Here is a 21265-nt window from a genome sequence, read left to right on the forward strand (position 1 = left end):
TAAGAAAATAACCAATAGAATGTTTTTGGTTTTCATTGTTGATTTCTTAAAAATGAAATTAGCTCATCTTTTCCCTCGTTTGGGCATTAAGCGTCCAACATTTAATTCCACTTTTGAAATCAGCCCCGCCCCCGCTCTTCTAAAACAGTGCTTGAAAGATCTGCACTAATCCTATTCACTTTCGTAATTGAAATAGTTTATTTATTCTATATATTAATATTATTAATAACAAGTGCAATACAGTTTGAACAGAACTACTTGCACTTCGAACAACACTGGTATAAAATATTTGCTCTAAAACACTAACCCTCACCCCCCCCCCCCTCCCCCCACCCCCGCCAAAAAAAAAAAAGTTAACGAATTTTCTATTCAAACTATTTGGGACTATAGAGTCAAATAGTAAATTAAAACACTAAATTTAAGACAAATAACATCTATTGTGAAATTATATAACTTGACTCTATTGTAAATGTTTCACGATAATCTTCATCATTTATTTAAGAATCGGAAAACGCTGGTTGGGATTTTCTTCACTTATAGTGTTGCATTATTTTGAAAAATAATGTAATAAGATGCAAAGTGTTTTGATTAGGAAGGAGGAAATTCGGTGTCAACATAAATAAGAAACACAACCGTGTTTTTAATCCAAGAAAAATTAGAGAAGAAAATGTTTTAACAGATCTGGTGAAATTATTATGTGAGAGAGAAAGAGAGCTTTTAAGCTATTTTTAGTTTATTTGGGTGTTTGACAGAAGAAAAAAGAAAGTGCTTAATTTAAGACAAAAGGTTCAAAATGGCTTTTTAGCTTAAAAGTCATTTTGCGTAGACCTATGATTTTACCATTTTATCCCATAAATTTCCTAATCCTACAATACCCCTTACTAACAAAATCCCTAGACCCAGTCCCTTTTTTTTCTTCCTTCTGCTATATTTCTTTTACTCTCTTCCTTTCCCCCATCTCTACATCCCTTCTCTGTCTTTCTACTTGCGATTTCAACACGGTGAAGTCCTCAGAGTTGCTGAATAATACAAAAAATCGAAATGGGTATTTCAGGAAGAAGCTTTTATGCATAATTAAGCTCCACAGGTGAATAGATAACCCACCTTTAATAAAAATGATCTCTTGTAATGAATGTAGATTTTCTCATATGTTTTTCATCTATAGAAGGTTTCCATAATGTTGGCATGGTGGGGGAAGTGAAACTTTTGTCACGCCACCAATTAGTGCAATGTTATGTATGAAATCCTACTTCCTGGAAAAGTTATTAACACCCAAAAGAATTGAAGAACCACTGGAGGATTACACCATAGACTCACAGAAAGATCTTCAACCAAGTGAAGAACAAGATGTCATAATACTATCACCGGAGGAAAAACCCTGAATCTATCAATCATGGAAATTATCAGTAATCATTAAATTATTTGGAAAGAGAATAGCACACCAATATTTCAAACAAAAGATTCTTCAGTTATGGAAGCCAACCGAGGATTTTCCGTTGATTGATCTTGGTGAGGATTTCTACATAGTCGAATTCCTAAAAGAAGAAAATATGAGCCGAGCCTCACACAATGGGCCTTGGTTTATTGATGGGTTTTTTTCTGTAACTTTGTAGCAACAGTACCTGCTCTTTGTCGATAAACATATCTGCTATCTATACCCTTTGAACAGGTTATATATTACTCGCACCCCTTGAACAAGTTATGCATCAATCGCTGTCAAAACTCAATGGTTACAGCTTTGGCCGGTGATGCAGCAGAATCTTTGAAGCCAACCTTCTCACAAGAAAACCTGAGATGGTCGAACTGCAATGTCTGCAACTAATCGTGTATTGCCTTTTTCATTCTGAAGCCTATACCTAATCTGGTGCATATACATTGCTAAACTTGCTCGAAAAGAAAAAACACCAACCTATCTGCAGCGTCCAATCAGGAACGTACTTGGTCAAAGAATCCGCCAGAACATTTATGTCAGTTAACAAGAGTTCATGCCACAGCATCAGCCTGTCTTCTTGTTAATCGAGCATACAAGCCATCCTTTAGGAGAAGCTCTTTGTGGCCACCCATCTGAATGTAGCAAAAGTAAGATCAGAGGTTGATCATCCAAATCAGAGTTACTAGAGTGATTACAGCCAGGAGACATGCGATATGACCAAAACTTAATTGAGAGAGGCGGGCAGCTCTTAGCTATGAACAGAATGAGAACCTCCAGATTGCAACTTGTTAGATGCTAAATGGACAACTATAGACTAATAGCTCTTTATTTACATGTACACAAACTTTGGCGTCGCAAAACCAGCCCAGAGTGGACCACTGTCATGATGGTAAATGCACTAGTCTTAATGCAGCTATGCTAGAGCTGCCTGACAGACTGAATCACACAACATAGAAGCGAAGATCGCAACAAGGAGACTGAATAATACGTTAGCTACTCTCACTCTGATAAGTTAAAAGCCATAATTTGTACCTCAACAACTTTTCCACTTTCCATCACAACTATTCTGTCAGCAGCTTGGATTGTCGAAAGCCTGTGAGTAGCAGTTTGTCAATATTACATGCTAGTACATGGTTCTGTTGAAAGAACAAAGGCAATTTTACCTGTGTGCAATTACTATGACAGTTCTCTTTGAGTTCAGTTCTCTTCTGACAGAACGAAGCACACCCTATGGGAATTGGAAATGCATATTTAGCGGGCAATTCAACAATCTCTATCAGTTAAACAACTTTTATAAAACATACCTTAACGTTGTGTTCACTCTCTGCATCTAGAGCACTAGTGGCTTCATCAAGTAATAAGATATCTGGATCCCTAAGAATGGCTCTAGCAATTGCGATTCGCTGCTTCTGGCCTCCACTGAGCAAATCATCATCAACAACTGTGTGGTAGCCATTGGGTAGAGATGAAATGAAGTCATGGGCAGCAGCCTCCTTAGCAGCCCATTCTACGTCTTGTTGATTGACATCTCTACTACAGCCATATCTTATGTTTGAGCTGATATCCATGCGGAAAAGTCTAGGCTCCTGTTCAAGATATCTTAGTAATATGATATTATAAAACCATACTAAACTCAAATTGGGAAAATAATAATTAATAAGGCTAACCTGTCCCACATATCCAATTCTTTCCCTCAACCACTTGATGTCCAAATCTCTAAGTGGGTAGCCATCAATAGATATCTTCAGATCCAAAACAAGCAAATTGGAAGAAAAAGATGTTCTTTTTTGTGAGAAAGAAAGGTGGAAAAGGTAACTGTTTTTCTCAAGGCCTCTTAAAGTGAGATTTAAGCTTGTACAATTTCCTCAAGAAGCGCATGTTCTATATTTTCATAATTCAACAGTATATTATTTTAACATTGAACAAGACAAGAATTACCTGCCCACTTATCGGCTCATAAAGCCGAAGGAGCAGGTTCACCAGAGTGCTTTTCCCACTACCGCTTAGACCAACCTATACAGCAGATGACATTCATTTCAGAGTCATTGTTACAAATTGATGAATAGAGAAATAAAAATATACACAAATATATATCCAAAAAAAGATGGATAATATACCATACATTTATTTTTCATGCAAGTCACATAGTCACAGATCAGCAGAGATGTGATCAGGCAAAAGCCATAAGCATACCTATGTATTATATTAATGCACAAATATGTAGCATATATACAGATATGTTTACACGCACTTATATGTACACACTCACTTGACAAAGAAAGAGAGAGGGGGGGGGGGGGGGGGGGGCTACACTTATGCCACACGTCTACGTACTTTTTATCTGTACACTATCTTACACATTATTTGCATAAATTGACTCATGAAGCCATGTGTAAGGCCCTATAGATTTTGAACAGTAATTGCGACAGTTATGAGTCTAATGATGTGATTAAAGTATCGCAAATGTGTTAGTGATGCCTCACGATGTAGGTAATGCGCTTGGAACATTATACTGGATGATTGGTATGATTTGGAAAGGTATAAGGTTAATAAATAGCAAGAAAGTGTCAAATGAAATTTGGAAAGCTAGAATAGGCTACAGTGGTGTCTCGCGGTAAGCTCGAGGCGCGAGTCAATCACGTGGAACCATCACAAGCTTAAAAATGGCAACAATACAGTTAGCCTTACCGCAAGCCAATCGGAAGAATCAGACCTCAACCATCCAAAGGATCACGCCGCGAGAAAAAACAATTGGCAGGGCAAAGGAGCTTGTGGCTGGGAGAAGCTCCTTTCTATAAATACTCCGTGAATCGGGGAAAGAGAAAAAGAAGGGAGAAAGGGGTAAGGGTTGTGAGCTCCAAAAGTCGTACCTAGCCAAGGGGTACCATCTAAGGTAGTGATTTCGAGTATTTTGAGTCAATTATGCTCACTAAATGCTAGTCCCAACATCCATTAATCTTTCATTTCACTAGATTTCAATATCTTCAAGAATCTCCCAAGTATGGAACTTAAGGAATTTGACTACAAGAGGTAACCCCATTACCCAAACTCCATATACGATGTATAGACGAGTATGTAGAAGGTGATTATGAGAAGAAATCATGGTTTGATTGAAGTATTAGTTGAACCCCAGAAGTGGATTTCGATGGATGCGGTTGGGATAATTGGGGAAGATGATGAGAGTAATTGGGAATGTTAATTGAGTGTAATGACCTAAATGGCTTTGATAGCCAAATAAATATATGTGATTAGATTGATAAAGTTAAATTGTTGCCATTAAGGAAGAATTAAGGTTTTGGCTGTCTTGAATCTGATACCCAAGACCCAAATTGGTCACGTTAGTTTATAATGGATATGAATTGATGAAAATGAGTTGTAATATTATATGTCTCACTTCACTTAACGTGTCGGAGCGTTGTTTGAATTGTTGAGGCAAGAGATTGAGGTAAATGGAAACCTAACCTTCCTTGAAGCGTTCACCTCAAAAAGTGAACGGTTCAGTGATTAGAAATGCGATTTAGAATGCGAATACATGTTCGTAGGGGAAAACGAGCCCGCATACTCCAAGTTTTCATGCAAATTATGCAAATGCATTGAAATGCTATATTTTAATATGAAACGGTATAAAATCTATCATTCTATGTTTTATGACTTATGTTTTGAAGGTATGAAAGAACTGAAGTTTATCTCATGATTTAGACTTTAACGAGCGAATGTATTCACATGATAATTGTCTTTATGCACATTATAATTTTCTTATGCATCACATGATTTGTCTGAAAGACTAGACTATGATTCAAATGTGAAGCTTATGATATGTTCAGAAGTTTATGATATGTTTTCATGTTTTAAATGATACAAAGGAACAATGAGTGCCAAAATTAAGATATACAAAGAGATAAAAGGGGCCATAGTTTGAAAATGAAAATATTTGAAGTAACCTTAGATAGCTGAGAATTGAGAGTATATTCGCTTTCTGTGACCAGCTTAATTATAGGAGAAGAATCAGAGAATCAAATCTTTAATTAATAGCTTGATTGTAGGATAGCTTGATTATAGAAAGATTGTATCGTAACTGAATATTCTCTCATTACTTTCGTTTATTTTCTTAGGACTTTTGTATAAAGGCATATATCAGTAGGATGTAAAGCATACATTGAAATACAAAGAAGCCTTCTCTTCTTCTCAATTTCATCAGGGTGTCAGAAGCCATTGCTGCCCTTTTGAGGTGCATTTTCTCCCTCTGCAGCACTAGGGTTCCATAGGTTGAGTTTTCTCCCTCTTTCTTATAGTTTTCTTGCTAAAGTTTCTGTCTAAAGCTTTTTATCTCGCCCTCCATCAGTTCTGTACAAAAACTGGTACCACTGGAAGGATTATGTCTACTATACGACCTACCCAAAAAGGTTTCAGATTTTTTCGAATAACAGAAGACAAGTCCGCGTAACCAGTTAGCTCCGGTAGCCTTTTTTCAGATTTTGAAGGTTGTTTTGGGTCACCAGGTTCTTCTATTTAGCATTTATATTCTAGATTTTTTTTTTGTGCGCTTCGGATTGTTCAAAAATATGGGGGACTCAAAAACAATAGATAACATAATTCTGTTTCATATGGTATTAGTATGGTAAAATTAGATGGTGTTGGTTTGTATCTTGCATGGTGTAACGACCCGACCGGTCGTTTTGTGTACTGCAGCTCCGTTACCCTATTTATTGCTTCTATTGTGTTCACTTGCGGGTTAAATTACTTGCCGGGATGGTTGGATTGGTTTCGGGGAAGTTTCGAATTGAATTGGGAGACTTAGTCCCAAGGTTGAAATCTTAAGTTGAAAGAGTTGACCGGAGTTTGACTTTTGTGTAGACGACACCGGAATGGAATTTTGGTGATTCCAATAACTTCGTTTGGTGATTTTGGACTTATGCGTATGTCCGGATATTGATTTGGAGGTCCGTAGGATGGTTCGAGGCTTTTTGGCGATAATTGAAAAGTTGTAGGTTTAGAAGGTTGAGAGGTTTGACTGAGAGTTGACTTTGTTGATATCGGGTTCGGATTTTGGTTCCAGGAGTTGGAATAGGTCCATTGTGTCATTTGGGACTAGTGTGCAAAATTTGAGATCATTCGGAGTTGATTTGATATGATTCAACATTAGTTTTATTAGACTTGAATTGAGTGTGATTCGTGATTTTGATGTGTTGTACGGTCTCGAGTTATGTTCGTGTTGAGGGATCTTTCATGTTGTCCAGTTATGGGATGAAGTGGATTCTTATGTCTTGTTGACGAGTTTAGACTCGGGAAGATTAAGTGATTGCATGATGGTCGTGGCCATGGTAGGGCGTAGTGAAATGCCAATTTGAGGCTAAGCAGATAGGTTATCTCCTGTGGGGTGGTCTAGGGATATGTGATTCTTATGATATTGTGTGAGCGTTTCTTTCTACCAATGAGTTATATGTGTTGCGATTGAGTTGGATCGGTTGAGAAAGTTGACTTGACTACCACGAGGGAGAATGCGAGCTTAGCAGATAATTTAAGATATTTTATGGGTTGTGTTGCATGAGCTTATGAATAATTTAGTTGAGTTTCAGTGCGGGATTATAGCAGTAATAGAGTATGGGTATTGTGAGTTATCGGGTCTTTTGTTCTATGGCCTTGAGCCAAGCGGGGGAGACTGCTATCGCGATTTGATTGCATGGTTAGGCATTGTATTGGTTTCAGTCTGAGGCATACTTAGGGATCGGTTATGACTTGTAGAGGTTGGTTTTGAGGATGACTTAACAAGGAGATTTCTGTATGCATGACGTATTACACCTTATGGATATATGGAAGTTTTGGAATGGTTTAGGTTTGTTGTTCTTGGTGGATGTAATGTATTAAGAAAAGGGGTTCACTCGGTTGCTTAGAGGTGTGGATTACTCTTTTGGGTGTTGGTGCGCTAATGGGACACAGGTCGTTCGGCTCGTTTTGGGCGGTGCATTTGAAATTTGAACGGGGTGGATAACTACCGAGAAGGTTCTAAAGAGTTCAATATTCATACGTGGCATTTGAGAATTTTTCGGATTTGTATATGGCTAAGATTTGGGATTTGCATTGGATGGTGTCGGTACTTGCGGTATTTCTGTATCATTATGGATTCTATATTTCAGCATTTAAGAGGTTAAAGAAACAGCTTCATATTCACATAAGATCTCTTCAGAGTGGGTAACTCGGATGAGGTATTTTGGGTGCTCAAGAGGAAACACAGTGGCTTATGGGCTTTAAGACGACGTGAATTCATGCTAGGATCTCTTGTGGTGAGCTTTGGGTAAGGATCGTGGTGTTCTGGCAAGGAAAAACGTTAACTTGAAGGAAATTCGGAAGGAACTCGGAGAAATATGACAACTTAGTGGTAGATCGGATCAGGATGGTAATGGAAATGATCGATTCTTTAGGTTCTTATGATATGGTGAGGCTTTACTGGTTTTTTGTGGCAATATTCTTGGACTTAGCGACATGCGTGACTTGGTTGAGTTAGAGGGATTCAGTTCTGATGGATTGGTTATGTGCAAATGGGTTTCGAAGTGTTCTCGATGATTTCTGCCAGGCTTGAGATGGATATTATCTACAGGTATGAGGGGTATGTTGCGTGTTGTAATTTTCTCTTGGATGAGAGTCAATAGGTTTCTAACTGATTGAGTATGTACTCCTGCTTGTGGCTCAGAGTTGATAACTGGATTCTCGTATTTTATTTGATTGTATATTAGACGCAGTGCGTCGTGTGGGATTGAGGTTTGCATGTACTAGTTTGTGGCTAACTTTCGAAAGGGGAGGTCATGAATTTTAGACAGCATGGACGGTCTCAGATGTTTAGATGAATGTTATTACTACTTGGTATTACCTGAGAAGGGTGCGTATTTTAGAAGGCGCACTGTGCTCTGACTTCGGATGCTTCATTGGTATTGCGGTATTCGCCTGGTTGAACGACTGCTAATGTTCCGATTTTTGTTATGTGGCACGGAAGAATTTTGGAAGTATTTCTCGTGGGATGATTGTGTACGAATGATGTGTTAGCCATTCGAGTGGTGGAGTTGGGATCGGCTATGGTGATTAATGTGTTCTATGGATTTGGAGACTGGGAGTTCTCAGAAGTAGATTGTTTCGTGATTGCGGACTGTGAAGATATGGCCAAAGTTAGACAGCTAATAGTATGTGTTATAGTTGGGTCATTATGGACTTTTGGAGGGTTATTTATCTATATGTGGATGACCGGAGTTGATTTGGGGCCCCATTAGTAGGCCCAATGAGGATGTGTATCCTACACCGGGTCGGATTTGTTGACTCACCACTGTGATTGTTGAGGGGTGTGTCATTCAGTTAGAGTTGAGCTTGTTCGTGTTCCAATATGTTCTATGTGTTACTCTTCTATGCTACAATGGGCTGTGAGTTGTTGGTTATTTGCACATTTGATGCGTTTCTGTTTGGGCCTTGCGGCGAAATTGGAGCGAGATAGTTATTGGGGTGTCGAATGGTTGATTGCGCCTCGATTATGGTCTTTCCTGTTGGTAGTATGTTGTGTTATACGTTTTGCCATGGTTATGGTCATGCACTTCGCGTGGTTGTTTTTGACTTGCATATGGTTGTTGATTTTTTAGCATTTTGGCCCGAGGTATTTCATATGGACCGGTGTTGGATGGGGTCACGCATTGCAGCGGAGTTACGTTGAGATATGATCATTTGTATTAGATTCGCGGGTCTTGGTTATACTATGTGTGATGGGATCATAGCATTGCGTTTGTGGTGGTACTTGTTGAGCTTGCGGGGCGGCTCTCTCATTTGAGTCATTTTCCATGTTTGAACACATTTGAATTGTTGCTTATTGGTGCACGGATTGCACGGTTTGTAGCTTTAGGTTGTATTGGTATGGCATGTCAATAGAATAACTTTGTTTGATGAAATTAGGTCATTGAACCTAGAATGGGTGCTATTGGATTTGATTACGGTATGTTTGAAAGAATAATATCAGAAGTCAGCTTAGAATTTGGCTTTGGTTCTTGTTAGACGAGAGAGCTCCATAACTTGTTGATCTGATGAGTGGTTATGAGTTTTTATGTGTTTCTTTCATCATCGGCAGTGTACGAAGGTTTTGAACGAGGTTTTATTTGATATGAGGTTTATTGCCGGTACCGGGTTTGTTTTTTAGCAGCTACTGTGATCGAAAATTATTGCTACGAGAATGCGAGTTATGTGGTATATCATGTGATTACATATTAGGTTATGGTTATGACTTGACATAGCTTGTTCGGACTTATACAGTGTGTAGATGCAAGATTCGAGTCTTGTAATAAATTCCGGATGTTGGAAATTTGGTTCTAAGGCTTATAGGTTAAGGTTAAAAGAAGAATCTCAATCCAGATTGAGGTGACGTGAGATCACCCATGAGTATGTGTATGACGGGTTTATACAGTGATTTGATGGCTTTGAAACAACTTTTGGCACGTTCGAGTACGAACGTAAATTTAAGTGAGGGAGAATGTAACGACCCAATCAGTCGTTTTGAGCTTTAGCATTCTGTTTAGTGGTTTGAGACTTTGAATAGCGTCATATGATGTATTATGACTTGCGTGTACAGTCGGTTTTTGTTTTCGAGTGGTTCGGGATTGATTTGGAAGAATGACTCTCGATTTGGAAGCTTTAAATTGGAAGAGTTGAACAAGGTTTGACTTTTGGGTAAACGGACTCGGAATTGAGTTTTTATGGTTCTGATAGGTTCGTATGATGATATTGGACTTGTACGTATGTTCGGATTCGATTTTGGAGGTTCCTAGAAGAATTCAACTCTATTTCTCGAAAGTTGGCAACTTGAAGAACTTAAGAGTTCATAAGTTTTGATCAAGAGTTGACTTTGATGTTATTGGACTCCAATTGGTGTTTCGAGACTTTGGATAGGTCTATATAGTTGAATTGAACTTGTGTGCAAAGTTTGGAAGTAATCCGAAGTGTTTAAGTGTGATTCAGACACTCTTTTGAAAAGAATGAAGAGTTAACAACTTAAGAGAAATTTTATTTGGTTTGAGTCTCGATTCTTTGTTGTGATGTTCCCGTGGGTGTTTTGAGGCATTGGATAAGTTTGGATAATGTATTTGTACTTGTTGGTATGATTGGATAGGGTCCCGAGGGGCTCGGGTGTATTTTGGATCATTGGTTGAGAAACTAGTTAAGGATTTAGAGTTTGACCATGGTCAATATCGGGTCACGATGACCTCTTTTCGGTGTTTTGACCGCGCGCGCACGTTCGTAGCGTGTTTTATAATTGAAATGCATATATGGTTTGTGTCCGAGAGGTTCCAAATGAGTTTTGGGTGCTAAAACGAAAATTCTTTTGTTGCTGATTTTCTGGTGTCAAATAATTACGAAAAATGTCATTTTTTGTCCCTTTAATTTTCAGACTTTTGGTAAAACTTCAAAACATCATATTGGGTGATTAAAAAGGCTATCTTGGGTGTAATCTCGCAAGGATTATGTTAGGCTTATCAAATGTGAGTTTAGGGGTCATCTAGGATCTGATTCGAGATAGAACAGCTACTGCATTTTTTTGTACTTGTTTCGGAATTTAGTCACTTTTTCTCACAAGGTTTTGAAGCTTCGATTTGGGCGATTTTGGAGGGGATTTTCACAATTTGGACTGGGGTAAGCATTTTTTACTCGAATTTGTTTATATTTCATGATTCCAACCTTGAATTTAGCAATTGTTTGATGAATCAAATTGAAGAAATTCAGATTTTAGTAAAACTTTTCTAACACATAAATTGATGATTCGAAGGCCGATTTGAGGTCGGAATTGGATGAAATTGGTATGGTTGAACTCGTATCGGAATTTGTGAGTTTTGTCGGGTTCTGGGGTGTGGGCCAGGGGTTGACTTTTTTATTTTAGCTAAAGATCGAAGCTTTATTATTCGAAATCGTTTTCTATGGCTTTTATTTATGATATTAAGTTGATTTTGGCTAGTTTCGAGCCGTTTGGAGGTTGATACGCGCGGGATGGCGTTCTAGAGTATTGTTTGCCTTGCTCGTTATTGGATTTGGCTTGTTCGAAGTAAGTAACATATTTAAATTTGGATTTGAGGGTATTTAACCCTGGGAACTATGTTATTAGAGATGTATTGGGATGACACACATGCTAGATGACGAGCGTGTGGGCGTGCTCCGGGGTAATCATGATTCAAGTTGACTATTAGACTATGACCGGACTTGCTTTGCTGTTATATCTTGTTATATCCGTGTAGTTCCTATTTGTTAAAGTAATTGAGCTATGATTCATATTAGAAATCATGTTTAGGCTATGTGCTTATTTGGTTGAGACCTAAAATGGCCATTTCATTGTTTTGAATTATCTACTCTAACTGTAATTATATACTCAGTCATGATTCTTCATTGCATATCATATCTCAGTATGGGTTCATCATTCACTGTTACATCACATGTTATCATTGTTTGGGCTGAGTGGTACGAGATTGTGAGGCCCTTGAGAGTTGAGAGATTGATGACTGAGGTGGGCCAAAGAGCCGTGTTGTGAGTGTTATTGTGGATCGGGTTGCACGCCGCAGCAGGCCTTATTGGCTTATTTATCATTGTGGATCGGGTTGCACGCCGCAGCAAGCCTTACAGGCTTTTGATTAGCGCTTGGGCAGGATCCGTCCCTCCGGAGTCTGACATACCAGCAGTGAGTGCAGGCATAGTGATATATATACACGTGCTTTGGTGAGGGGATTATGAGCCAGGCACCCGTACAGAGTTGAGTGATTGTGTGTGTATGTGTGATGAAGTGGGCAATTGAGACAGACAACTTGAGTATGTTGAGGGTGAGAGTACCTGAGAATATCACCATTAAATCATTCATTTGACATGCATACTTGGCATGTAGGCATAGAAATGCATTTTCCTCATGCTAGGCGGTATTGTGGCATTCATGATTTGACATGTAGGCATTGAGATGTATATTCCTCATGCTAGGCGGTATTGTGGCATTCATGATTTGACATGTACATATTGACATGTAGGCATTGAGATGTATATTCCTCATGCTAGACAGTGTATGATAAATTGATAACTTGACGTGCATATTGACATGTAGGCATATAGATGTACTTTCCTCATGCTATCTGATAATGAAATGTCTTATATGTTGTTGAATGTTTGGGAAAAATCATAGTTTTTTTTTCTGATATACTCATATTTTGGTGACTCCGATGAAAGATTTGGGCTTTACTGTTATACCTGAAAAGCATGTCTTCGTAACTGTGATTGAGCTGAGCATAATATCTTTTGAGTTATTGCTTGTACTGCCTTCATTATATTATTACAAGTTGTTATTTGGCTATCGGTGTTGGACTCTGACCGTTTTCCAAACTCGTCACTGCTTTCAACCTAAGATTAGGTTTGTTACTTATTGAGTACATGGGGTCGGTTGTACTCATACTACACTTCTGCACCTTGCGTGCAGATTTTGGAGCTGGCGGGAGTTGGCATTGAAGATGTACCTGCGTTCCGGTTATTGCTTCCTTGTTCATGGTAGCTTTAGATTTGTAAATCTGTTTATGTATATTTCGAACAGAGCATGTATTTATTTCATACCAGCTTTGTAAATTCTAAGTTTTAGAAACTCATGACTTGTACTACCAATCCTTTGGATTTTGTATAAAAAGTTCAGTTATTTTATTTATTGATTCCTGTTATCCTATTTGAGTGATGTTGTCTATCATTTGGCTTACCTAGCAGGTTGGGTTAGGTGCTATCACGACTAGCTAGATTTTGGGTCGTGACAATACTCTATACGTGCAGCCATTTTGTGCCACACCCTTGACAATAATAGAAAAACTACCTGCTTCCTCTGAGAAACTGTAAAGGAGCAATTCAATCATGACGATTATAGAGGGAAGTAGTTCCATAACTCCAACGCAATGGAGAAAATTGATACTCCATTCATCCCATTTTATGTGAAAGTGTTTGATTCGACACGGCGTATAAGAAAGAAAGAAAGACTTTTGAAACTTGTGGCTTTAAATATGCCATAAGATATTTGTTACTACAAAAATATGTTATTAAGCATAACAGGGATGTTTAAAGCTAAATTTTTCTAAAATATAGAAATATTTCCTTTTTTTGGACAGAGTGAAAAGGAAAGTGTGTCACATAAATGGGACAGATGAAGTATGACATTTGATATTAAAAGATGCACGCATAAATATGGAATACAGTAGCCAAAATAAATTTTAGATAGACAGTCAGAAATTAAAGGACTCACAAGTGCTACTACTTCACCCGGATGCACCACGAAGTTAATATGTTGAAGTACTGGCATCTGTACAGTAGGCAAAGTGTCAGTTTTTCTAATTTCAGCCACAGAATTCTGTTTTCTAGAATAAGTAAAAAGTTTATACATAAAATCAGCGAGAAAATTAAATTATCAAGAAGATTGTTTCACAATCAGAACATCAAGAATTGAAATCAACTGCTTTATACTCCAAAACACGAATCATATAATCTTTTACCACATAAAAAGTTCTACTAACACGCAGATGCAAATAGCTAAGAAAAGGATAAAGTGACCGACATTGTATTTGAGTCTCGTTGCGAAAAGGAATATTTGTTCTCAGATAATGAACCACATGCTGTGAGATCGAATAGACACGTATACCTTCACTCTTGAAGCATAGTAGAAGCTAACATTCTCAAATTCAATGCGTCCTGCTAATCCTTTTAACTTGGCTCCTACAACAATCCACAAAGCAGGATGAGAATATGCAGCCTCAGCAAAACATCTTTTTTCAGAGTACTTATTGCACCAATGGAGCTATTTCAGCTTACATGAGTTTATTCCATGCTGCATTTGGAAGGCATTAAACACCTCCCATCAGAAATTCTTTAATTAGATACTTAAAACTGTCAGCAATTTTGATTGGATGGAACTTTGCATCAAACTATTTCAGCTTACATGAGTTTATTCCATGCTGCATTTGGAAGGCATTAAACACCTCCCATCAGAAATTCTTTAATTAGGTACTTAAAACTGTCAGCAATTTTGATTGGATGGAACTTTGCATCAAAGAGCGACTAATGTTGTTTAAGGACAGAGGTAAAGTGATTCTACACCCTCTCCATCGGTAGTTGAGAACACTTGCTTTTATGAACACCTAAATAATTTGTACCTCTAAGTACAAACCACTGCCTCCCCCTTCACCCCCAATGATATACACGCCATCTTCTACATTTGTCAAGAAAACACAGCAAACAGTTGAGCCACCCTTCGCAAAACATATTCCATAAAAGCCAGTCTTGAAGAAGATCTACAACTTCATAAAGCTTCTCTCTCAGAAATTTAAGCGTACACAGGGAATTTCAGGTATTTATCAGGCCTTCTACCTCAAGAAATTTCTCTTTGAAGCATAGGAGAGAAATTTCCTTTAACCGAATCATGAAATCATTCTTTGAACATGAATGGGCCTTTGCAGAAAGCCAAAGTATGAATACACACCGACTCTGGTGAGTCTATTTTGTGCCTAGTTTCAGTTTAACTTATACTTCGGCCATTAGAAGATTCAGTTAGCCAGAGGGATCTGCAGTGCATTAGAAAGTATTGATAATACCATTTATTAGCTAAATTTTATAACTGAGACAATATATCCAACAGATTACAAGCAACCAAATGACTGGAAAGAGCAAGCATAACAAATGAAGAAGAGGCATTGGAAATCCAATCCAAGAATGTAAAAGTGACTTGCTTTCCAATAATCTTTACTAAAAGTTTTTTTTCATTTCAAATTGTACATCATAGTTCGTCTTTCAAACCATCACAAGATAATGTCCCTTTGACTGAATTGAATCGATAATTACTTTGTTTTAATGTTATATTAACTCAAAAGTTAAATTTTCACCACTTCTTACATGTTTAAACATACAGGACTTCCCAAAATCTAAACTGAATATTTAAAAGGTTTGTACATTTCTTTCTTGCAAACACTAAAAACCCTCGTTGGGCGAACATGCCATGTCCTACCAAGATACTCAATATAAATACAGGGAGTAGATAAGTGAAACAAGAAGCTAGTTGGAAAATGATTTCACCTTTGTCAACGAATTGACCACTAGGTCTAAGATCCATTAATTGAAAAACTTTCTCACTTGCCCCAATAGACTGCATCAATGATGATAAATTGTCCCCCACCCACCATGTAGAATAAATCAACCATTCACTGTACAATATGAATTTTGTAAGTTGTTCTGCTGTAATATGACCAGCCAGAATTGACATTCCTCCTACCAGCACAGCAATAACCTAAAAGTCAAAGCACAAAATTGGACTTCACTTTAAATGATTAACTGAAAAACTTTCTTTCAAACAATTAGCAAAGAAGACTATTATTATTTGACCTGATCTAAAGACAAACAGTAGAATCTGCAGATGATTATGAAAAATTATCTGATTGTAAATGAGAAGCATCTATCTCTTTCTATCCAAAACCATTGAAAGGAAATGGTTGTGTATGCTTTATTAGATGAAACTGTGAATTCCAGAAGTTTCTCAAGTAAAAATATGCAAGTCGTGGAAGTGCTAAATGATGTAGGGATGCATTTTCAGGGAATACTTGAGATGCTGGGAGCATTAGCCAAAAATATTGTTTACGAGGTTGCACTGACAGGGATATGAGTGTCATACACAAGGACAGGGTTGTATTTGACACATATACCTTTAATTTCAACTTTTAGCACAATTTTCCAGCTGCATTTGAAGGAGCTGGACGATTTACTTGTCTGATGGAACATGAAGGGTGACATAGGTCTACAAAGAGGAATTGATGCAAAAATATAAAGGGCAAGGTAAGAGAAATCAAGGTAAGACTTACAATTTGCAAGTATAGGGTTTAAGTTCTGCACGGAGAATGTATCAACTAAGAGAAAAAGCAGTTGATAGCAAGAAGACTGGTCAAACAATCAACACCTCTCTAGAAAAGGAACCAAGCAATAGCGCAAACGTGTCACTCAAGAGACACAGTAGCATGCAGTTTAGCAAGGTGTCACCCACTGATATTTAAATAGTTTTTAACATTCGGGATTCAGATGCTGCATATATATATATATATATTGATAAATGATGCTGCATAAATACTTTTAAGTAATGCAAATGGCTGAGTAATGAGATGTAACAATGTCTAAATGCTGGAAAGCAAGGGCTAAAGAAGAGTGTGTTTTCCATGTGAAAGATCTTTCTGAAAATCCATCGATCATTTTCCTTCTAAGTAAATTTAAATTGATCTTGGAGAAAGCATTCCCTGTTATGTTTAGCTTCTGTATTACATTTGTTTTCAGAACATAGAGCTCCCGATTTTTTAAATGTCTTTCTTTCAAAGAGAGTTCCTCATTTATCAACCAAGGAAAAAAGATGGAAGGTACAAAGGAGAAGAAAGATACTCCAGTGTTCAACTGTGGAAAGAGTTTGACCTGTGCTGAGTGATAGAGTGTGTTGAAGCTAAAGTTCCAATATCCATAAGCAGCACTTTGACGCAAGCTTATATCAGCTAACTTCCCTAGCCACCGTGCATACCTGTTCTAGAAGATGGTCATTTTCGAACTCTTGTTAATACTGAGCAACTTGATATAATTATATTTTGCGTATGTTCTATGCTTACTCCTGGCAGTGCTAAACAAAACACAAAGGGAATAAAATCCCTTCTGTTAAGTAATACCTTCCCAGTTCTTGTTCCTCAGTTCCATACACTCGTACAGTCCTCATGAGGGATAATGTCTCTTGGGCAACCTACATCACATCAAAGGATATGAAATCATTAAAAATTTAACTTATAACATCTTGGGAAAAAATGGACCAATTAACTTCTTAAGATTACTTCATTTGCAGAAGCAGTGTACTCCTGAATTAATTTAGCTGCTTTCTTCTGGTATCTATGAAAAGAAGCAGGCACATAGAGAGAGAGACAGAGAGTTAGAAGAAGTTCAGGAAATCATAAATTGCAATAATTCTCAAGTATAAGTTTTTTTCACCTACTTGAACAAGGTATTATGGTACTCATTTGCTACTAAGAGAATGTAGCATAATATAGCAACTAATGAAAATGCGATTTAAAAGAAGAGACCAATTCTATAACTAGAGTTCACATGACTGTGGATGGGAAATTGGTTCAAAGACCAACTTGGCCCCTTTTATCAAGATAACCAAGAGTGGCCTTATTCCGGCTTCAAAGCCTGATGAATAATGCCCCTCCCCAATCCCCAACCCCAACCCTTCTCTACCTAAATACCAGACTTGGTTCACCATTTTGCTATTGGACCAAAACCCTGGGGCAACAAAGGCTAGCTTGGCCCTTGTCACTATTTGTTTAATTTCCTAAAGTAAGAGTTAAGTTCATCTCTTACTATAAAAAAGTCAGTCTGTACATTATCAACTCAAAAAAGTAGTGACCAAAAGTTTTAGTAAAACGGTTATCCTTGGAACTTCTCATTTTTAATAGATGTAAAACCATGCACGGTATACTGTCACCTACATCTATCTGGTAAATAAGATTCTAAGTTAATATACATCTGATTCATACCAGTAAAACAATGAGCGAAAACTTACTGGCCATACAACAGCATTATCGTAAGAAGTGCACAGCAGATAACCAATGTGCACAATCCCAGTGGTGGGGACAAAATCAACAAATAAGCTAAAGCACCTGTTCCCTGGAAAGGACAAAAGTAAATTACCAACTCAAAAATGAATATCGGAACACATTAGACATCTTAGGAAATCTTACCTGGAGAACATTACGTAAAATCAGATTTAGGTCATTTCCAATTACGCGAGAGACTTGTTGACAATCTGCCCCTAGCCTACTTGTCAAATCACCAACTGTTTCAGAATCAAAAAAGGATATATCCTACAAAGAGGGTAAGCAGAAATATATAAGGATCTGCGCTTCATATAGAAGCAATTTTGATGATGCTTTAGTTGTGTTTAAGCAAATAGGAATTCCTGAAACCTGAAGAAGAAGAGTGGAATACAATTTTTCCCTCATTCGCTGGACCTGCAAACGAAGATGAAGTGCAAGGCGATTAAACCATCTTTGTTTCTTGACGACTTTAACCTTTAAAAGACTATTTAAATGGTCCTGATTTTATAGTGTCTGATAGAAGTAAAGATACAATACTAGATGTTTAGGCCAGTTCATGACAGACACCAGTATAACCCCAACAAAAAGACAATACGATTATATGTATATGATCACTGCATTGTTCTATTCTTCTAAAATGTGATGTAAGACTCACCAGGATCATATTTGCGAGCCCAAAAAAGCAACCTCGCACACCACTATTGGAGAAGCAGATGAACAAGTATGTATGTTAGGATACTCACAAAAATGCAGGTAAGTAGGGTGACAATGCAAAATAATACTAATGTGCATTATGTCCGTTTGAAATGATACAAAAACCTGCATATTCCGGAAATGATGCAGAGCACTACCAAGATGCGCACATTCCGGTGGAACACTGTGATACTGCTACTTTGCGCCGAAAAGATGGATGCTGTCAGAAAATGCGGGATACTAATTTCTGATAACTGATGCCAAGTAACTTCCAGTTAGTAATTATTTACTCCTACTATTTTCTTTTGTCCAATTTAGAAAGAAAGAAAAAAACTGTTCGTTCACGTACAGCAGTAATAATGAGTGCAGTAAAAGCAGCAAGAATAAGCAAACCATCTTGAGCTATCAATTCCCACATTCTATGAAGAGCACGCACAACAGTCACAGGCTTTGCCGTTACTCCAACATCATCCACATCAAGCCTCCACCAATTTCCGCCCGGAAATACATTCCGAACAAATTCCATCCATTTCACCCCCAGCTTCTCACTAGAATCGGCTTCTTGTACGGAGTATCCATTAATTGAAGCCGAATTTAGGGGAGATATGTACCGATATCGCTGATTTATCGAATTGCTAGAGAAAGAGAATCGGGTTTTGGATTGAGACCTTTTGTGAAGAATGTTCTTTGGATTTTGCCTTTTCTGTACAGAATATACAATTCTTACTCCAGGTTGAAATTGCACACTTGACAGAAACAACGCCATATAGCAATAATGAATTAACAGAGCAGAGGAATTGAACCTTTAGTTTCAAGACTCGAATTTTGTGGGAAATTGGTGTCTTCTCAAATAAAACGAAATTTTACTTGTGAGGCTATGGGCTTCCCAAAACTACTTCCATGTGTTTCCCTTTGAAAAGAAGGGACCCACAATATAATATGATGACGTGCTTCTTTGAAGAACTAGTGTACTAAAAAAGAATCAAATCAAAACATAGTTATAGTTAAAAGAAAATGAGAGAATGAAACAAAACCAAATTACAGTATATTTGGAGAAGAGAAGCAGAAAAAGAAACACAAAGATGTTAACTTTCTCGTACCTATATAAGGTAAAGAAATGGCAGGTTAAAAAGGGAAAAAATAAAAAGATGCGCATAGCCTTAAAATGAATTCTATGAATCTGGTCGGAAAAGAATTTCTATGAGTCTGGTTTACATTTAAAGATTATATGAAAACAAATTTGCAAACAAAGAGCTCTAATTTTCTTGATAATTTTCTTCATTGGATCAGAAAATGAATCTAGTAGTGTTTACCCGAAAAAACGGATAGAGTTGAATTTATACGTAGTTCTAAGGATACGTGGTGTAATTTGGTACAAATTGAAAAAATAAGTAGAAATATATCGAATATTGACTGTAAAAAGGAATGAATACAAACCCAAATTGAGTTGGCCACTGCCAATTTTGGACCGTCGCTGTAAAATCTATAAATAGCCCCTTCCTTCATTATTTCAAACTTTTACCTTTAAACCTTTTTCATTCCAATCTTCGCATTCCTTCGCCTTCTCCAAAGATTCCTATTTCCAGGTTTTAGAATTACTTTGCTTGTTCTTCTCAAAACACCAAACACTTCAATCTCCCTTCTTCTTTGTTCACAGAAATTTAGATGGCCAAAACGTTTAAAATCGTTCCGCAAAAAGAGGTCGCTGCTTCATCACGATCCGCCGGCGGTGAGGATGCGGCGGAGCCTCGCCTTGAGGAATTCTTTCCGGTAGGGTGTTCAACTGTCAGTGATTTTAAGGTTGAAAAACCTTCTTCGGTACCGGGCCGATGTGAGCCGATGTCGAGGTACCAGTGTACAATCACCGAGAAAATTCTCGAGAAAGTCAAACAAGAATGCAAGTGGGATGATAAGCATGTGGTAATCCCATCGCCTGATGAATCAATTACTACCCATGTGGAAGGTTTTCTAAGTGGTTATACTTATCCTTTCATGTTGGGTCCTTTAGACCCTGTCATCGTCGCCTTTTGCAAGAGATACGACGTGACCCTTGGCCAGGTCCATCCTTCTTTTTGGAGAATAGTGATTCTTCTCCGATTTTTCTCGAGCAAAATCGAGGGGTATCTTTTCACCCTCGATCACCTTATGCGCCTTTATAGTCCCAGACTTTACCGAGGAGGGTTAATCAAGCTTCCTCGCCGAGCCACCAAAGCGTCGTTCTCGAGTATAGACGAGACTCATGATCGAGGTTGGATGGATCGCTTTGTTCGAGTCAAAACCTTGGACCTGATCCCTGCCGATGACATGCCGGTTCCTAAGAAATGGAATATGAACCGTGAGCACTTATTTCCCTTTGTTCGTTTTAATTTTGTGACTGCCTTTCATTTTCTTGATCCATTTTTGCTTTCTTGTCACAGTCGTGGATCGGATGTCGGAACCGATTCCGGATCTTAAACAATGGGTTGAAGGTCTGGTGTTGCAGAGACCGTACTCCAAGCGTGCTTGGGTGGAA

General features: G+C 37.9%; 1 protein-coding gene across 3 annotated transcripts; it reads right to left on the minus strand.

The window, feature by feature from the left end:
• Nucleotides 1-1394: 1394 nt before the first annotated feature.
• On the minus strand, nucleotides 1395-19915 carry LOC107811628 (ABC transporter B family member 26, chloroplastic). Of its 3 annotated transcripts, none has more exons than XR_012701115.1 (19): nucleotides 19103-19915; nucleotides 18880-19007; nucleotides 18716-18758; nucleotides 18430-18474; nucleotides 18205-18327; nucleotides 18027-18130; nucleotides 17299-17353; nucleotides 17140-17210; nucleotides 16895-16997; nucleotides 15521-15731; nucleotides 14094-14167; nucleotides 13701-13757; nucleotides 3371-3445; nucleotides 3100-3174; nucleotides 2737-3018; nucleotides 2596-2660; nucleotides 2465-2525; nucleotides 1623-2064; nucleotides 1395-1535 (listed from the first exon to the last, which is right to left on the minus strand). XR_012701115.1 is itself a non-coding variant. In XM_016636594.2 (19 exons), exons 2-19 carry the CDS (start codon nucleotides 19277-19279, stop codon nucleotides 1984-1986), a joined length of 1830 nt encoding a protein of 609 aa, XP_016492080.2. In that variant the 5' UTR covers nucleotides 19280-19456; nucleotides 19557-19855; the 3' UTR covers nucleotides 1395-1983. The 3 variants fall into 3 exon arrangements, 2 of the variants coding, with proteins under 2 accessions (XP_016492080.2, XP_075090259.1); XM_016636594.2 differs by having other exon boundaries at nucleotides 1395-2064; nucleotides 19103-19456; nucleotides 19557-19855; XM_075234158.1 differs by having other exon boundaries at nucleotides 1395-2064.
• Between the last annotated feature and the right edge of the window lie 1350 nt (nucleotides 19916-21265).

The sequence above is a fragment of the Nicotiana tabacum genome, chromosome 17 (assembly GCF_000715075.1).
Source record: "Nicotiana tabacum cultivar K326 chromosome 17, ASM71507v2, whole genome shotgun sequence".
In the NCBI taxonomy this organism is placed as follows: domain Eukaryota; kingdom Viridiplantae; phylum Streptophyta; class Magnoliopsida; order Solanales; family Solanaceae; genus Nicotiana; species Nicotiana tabacum.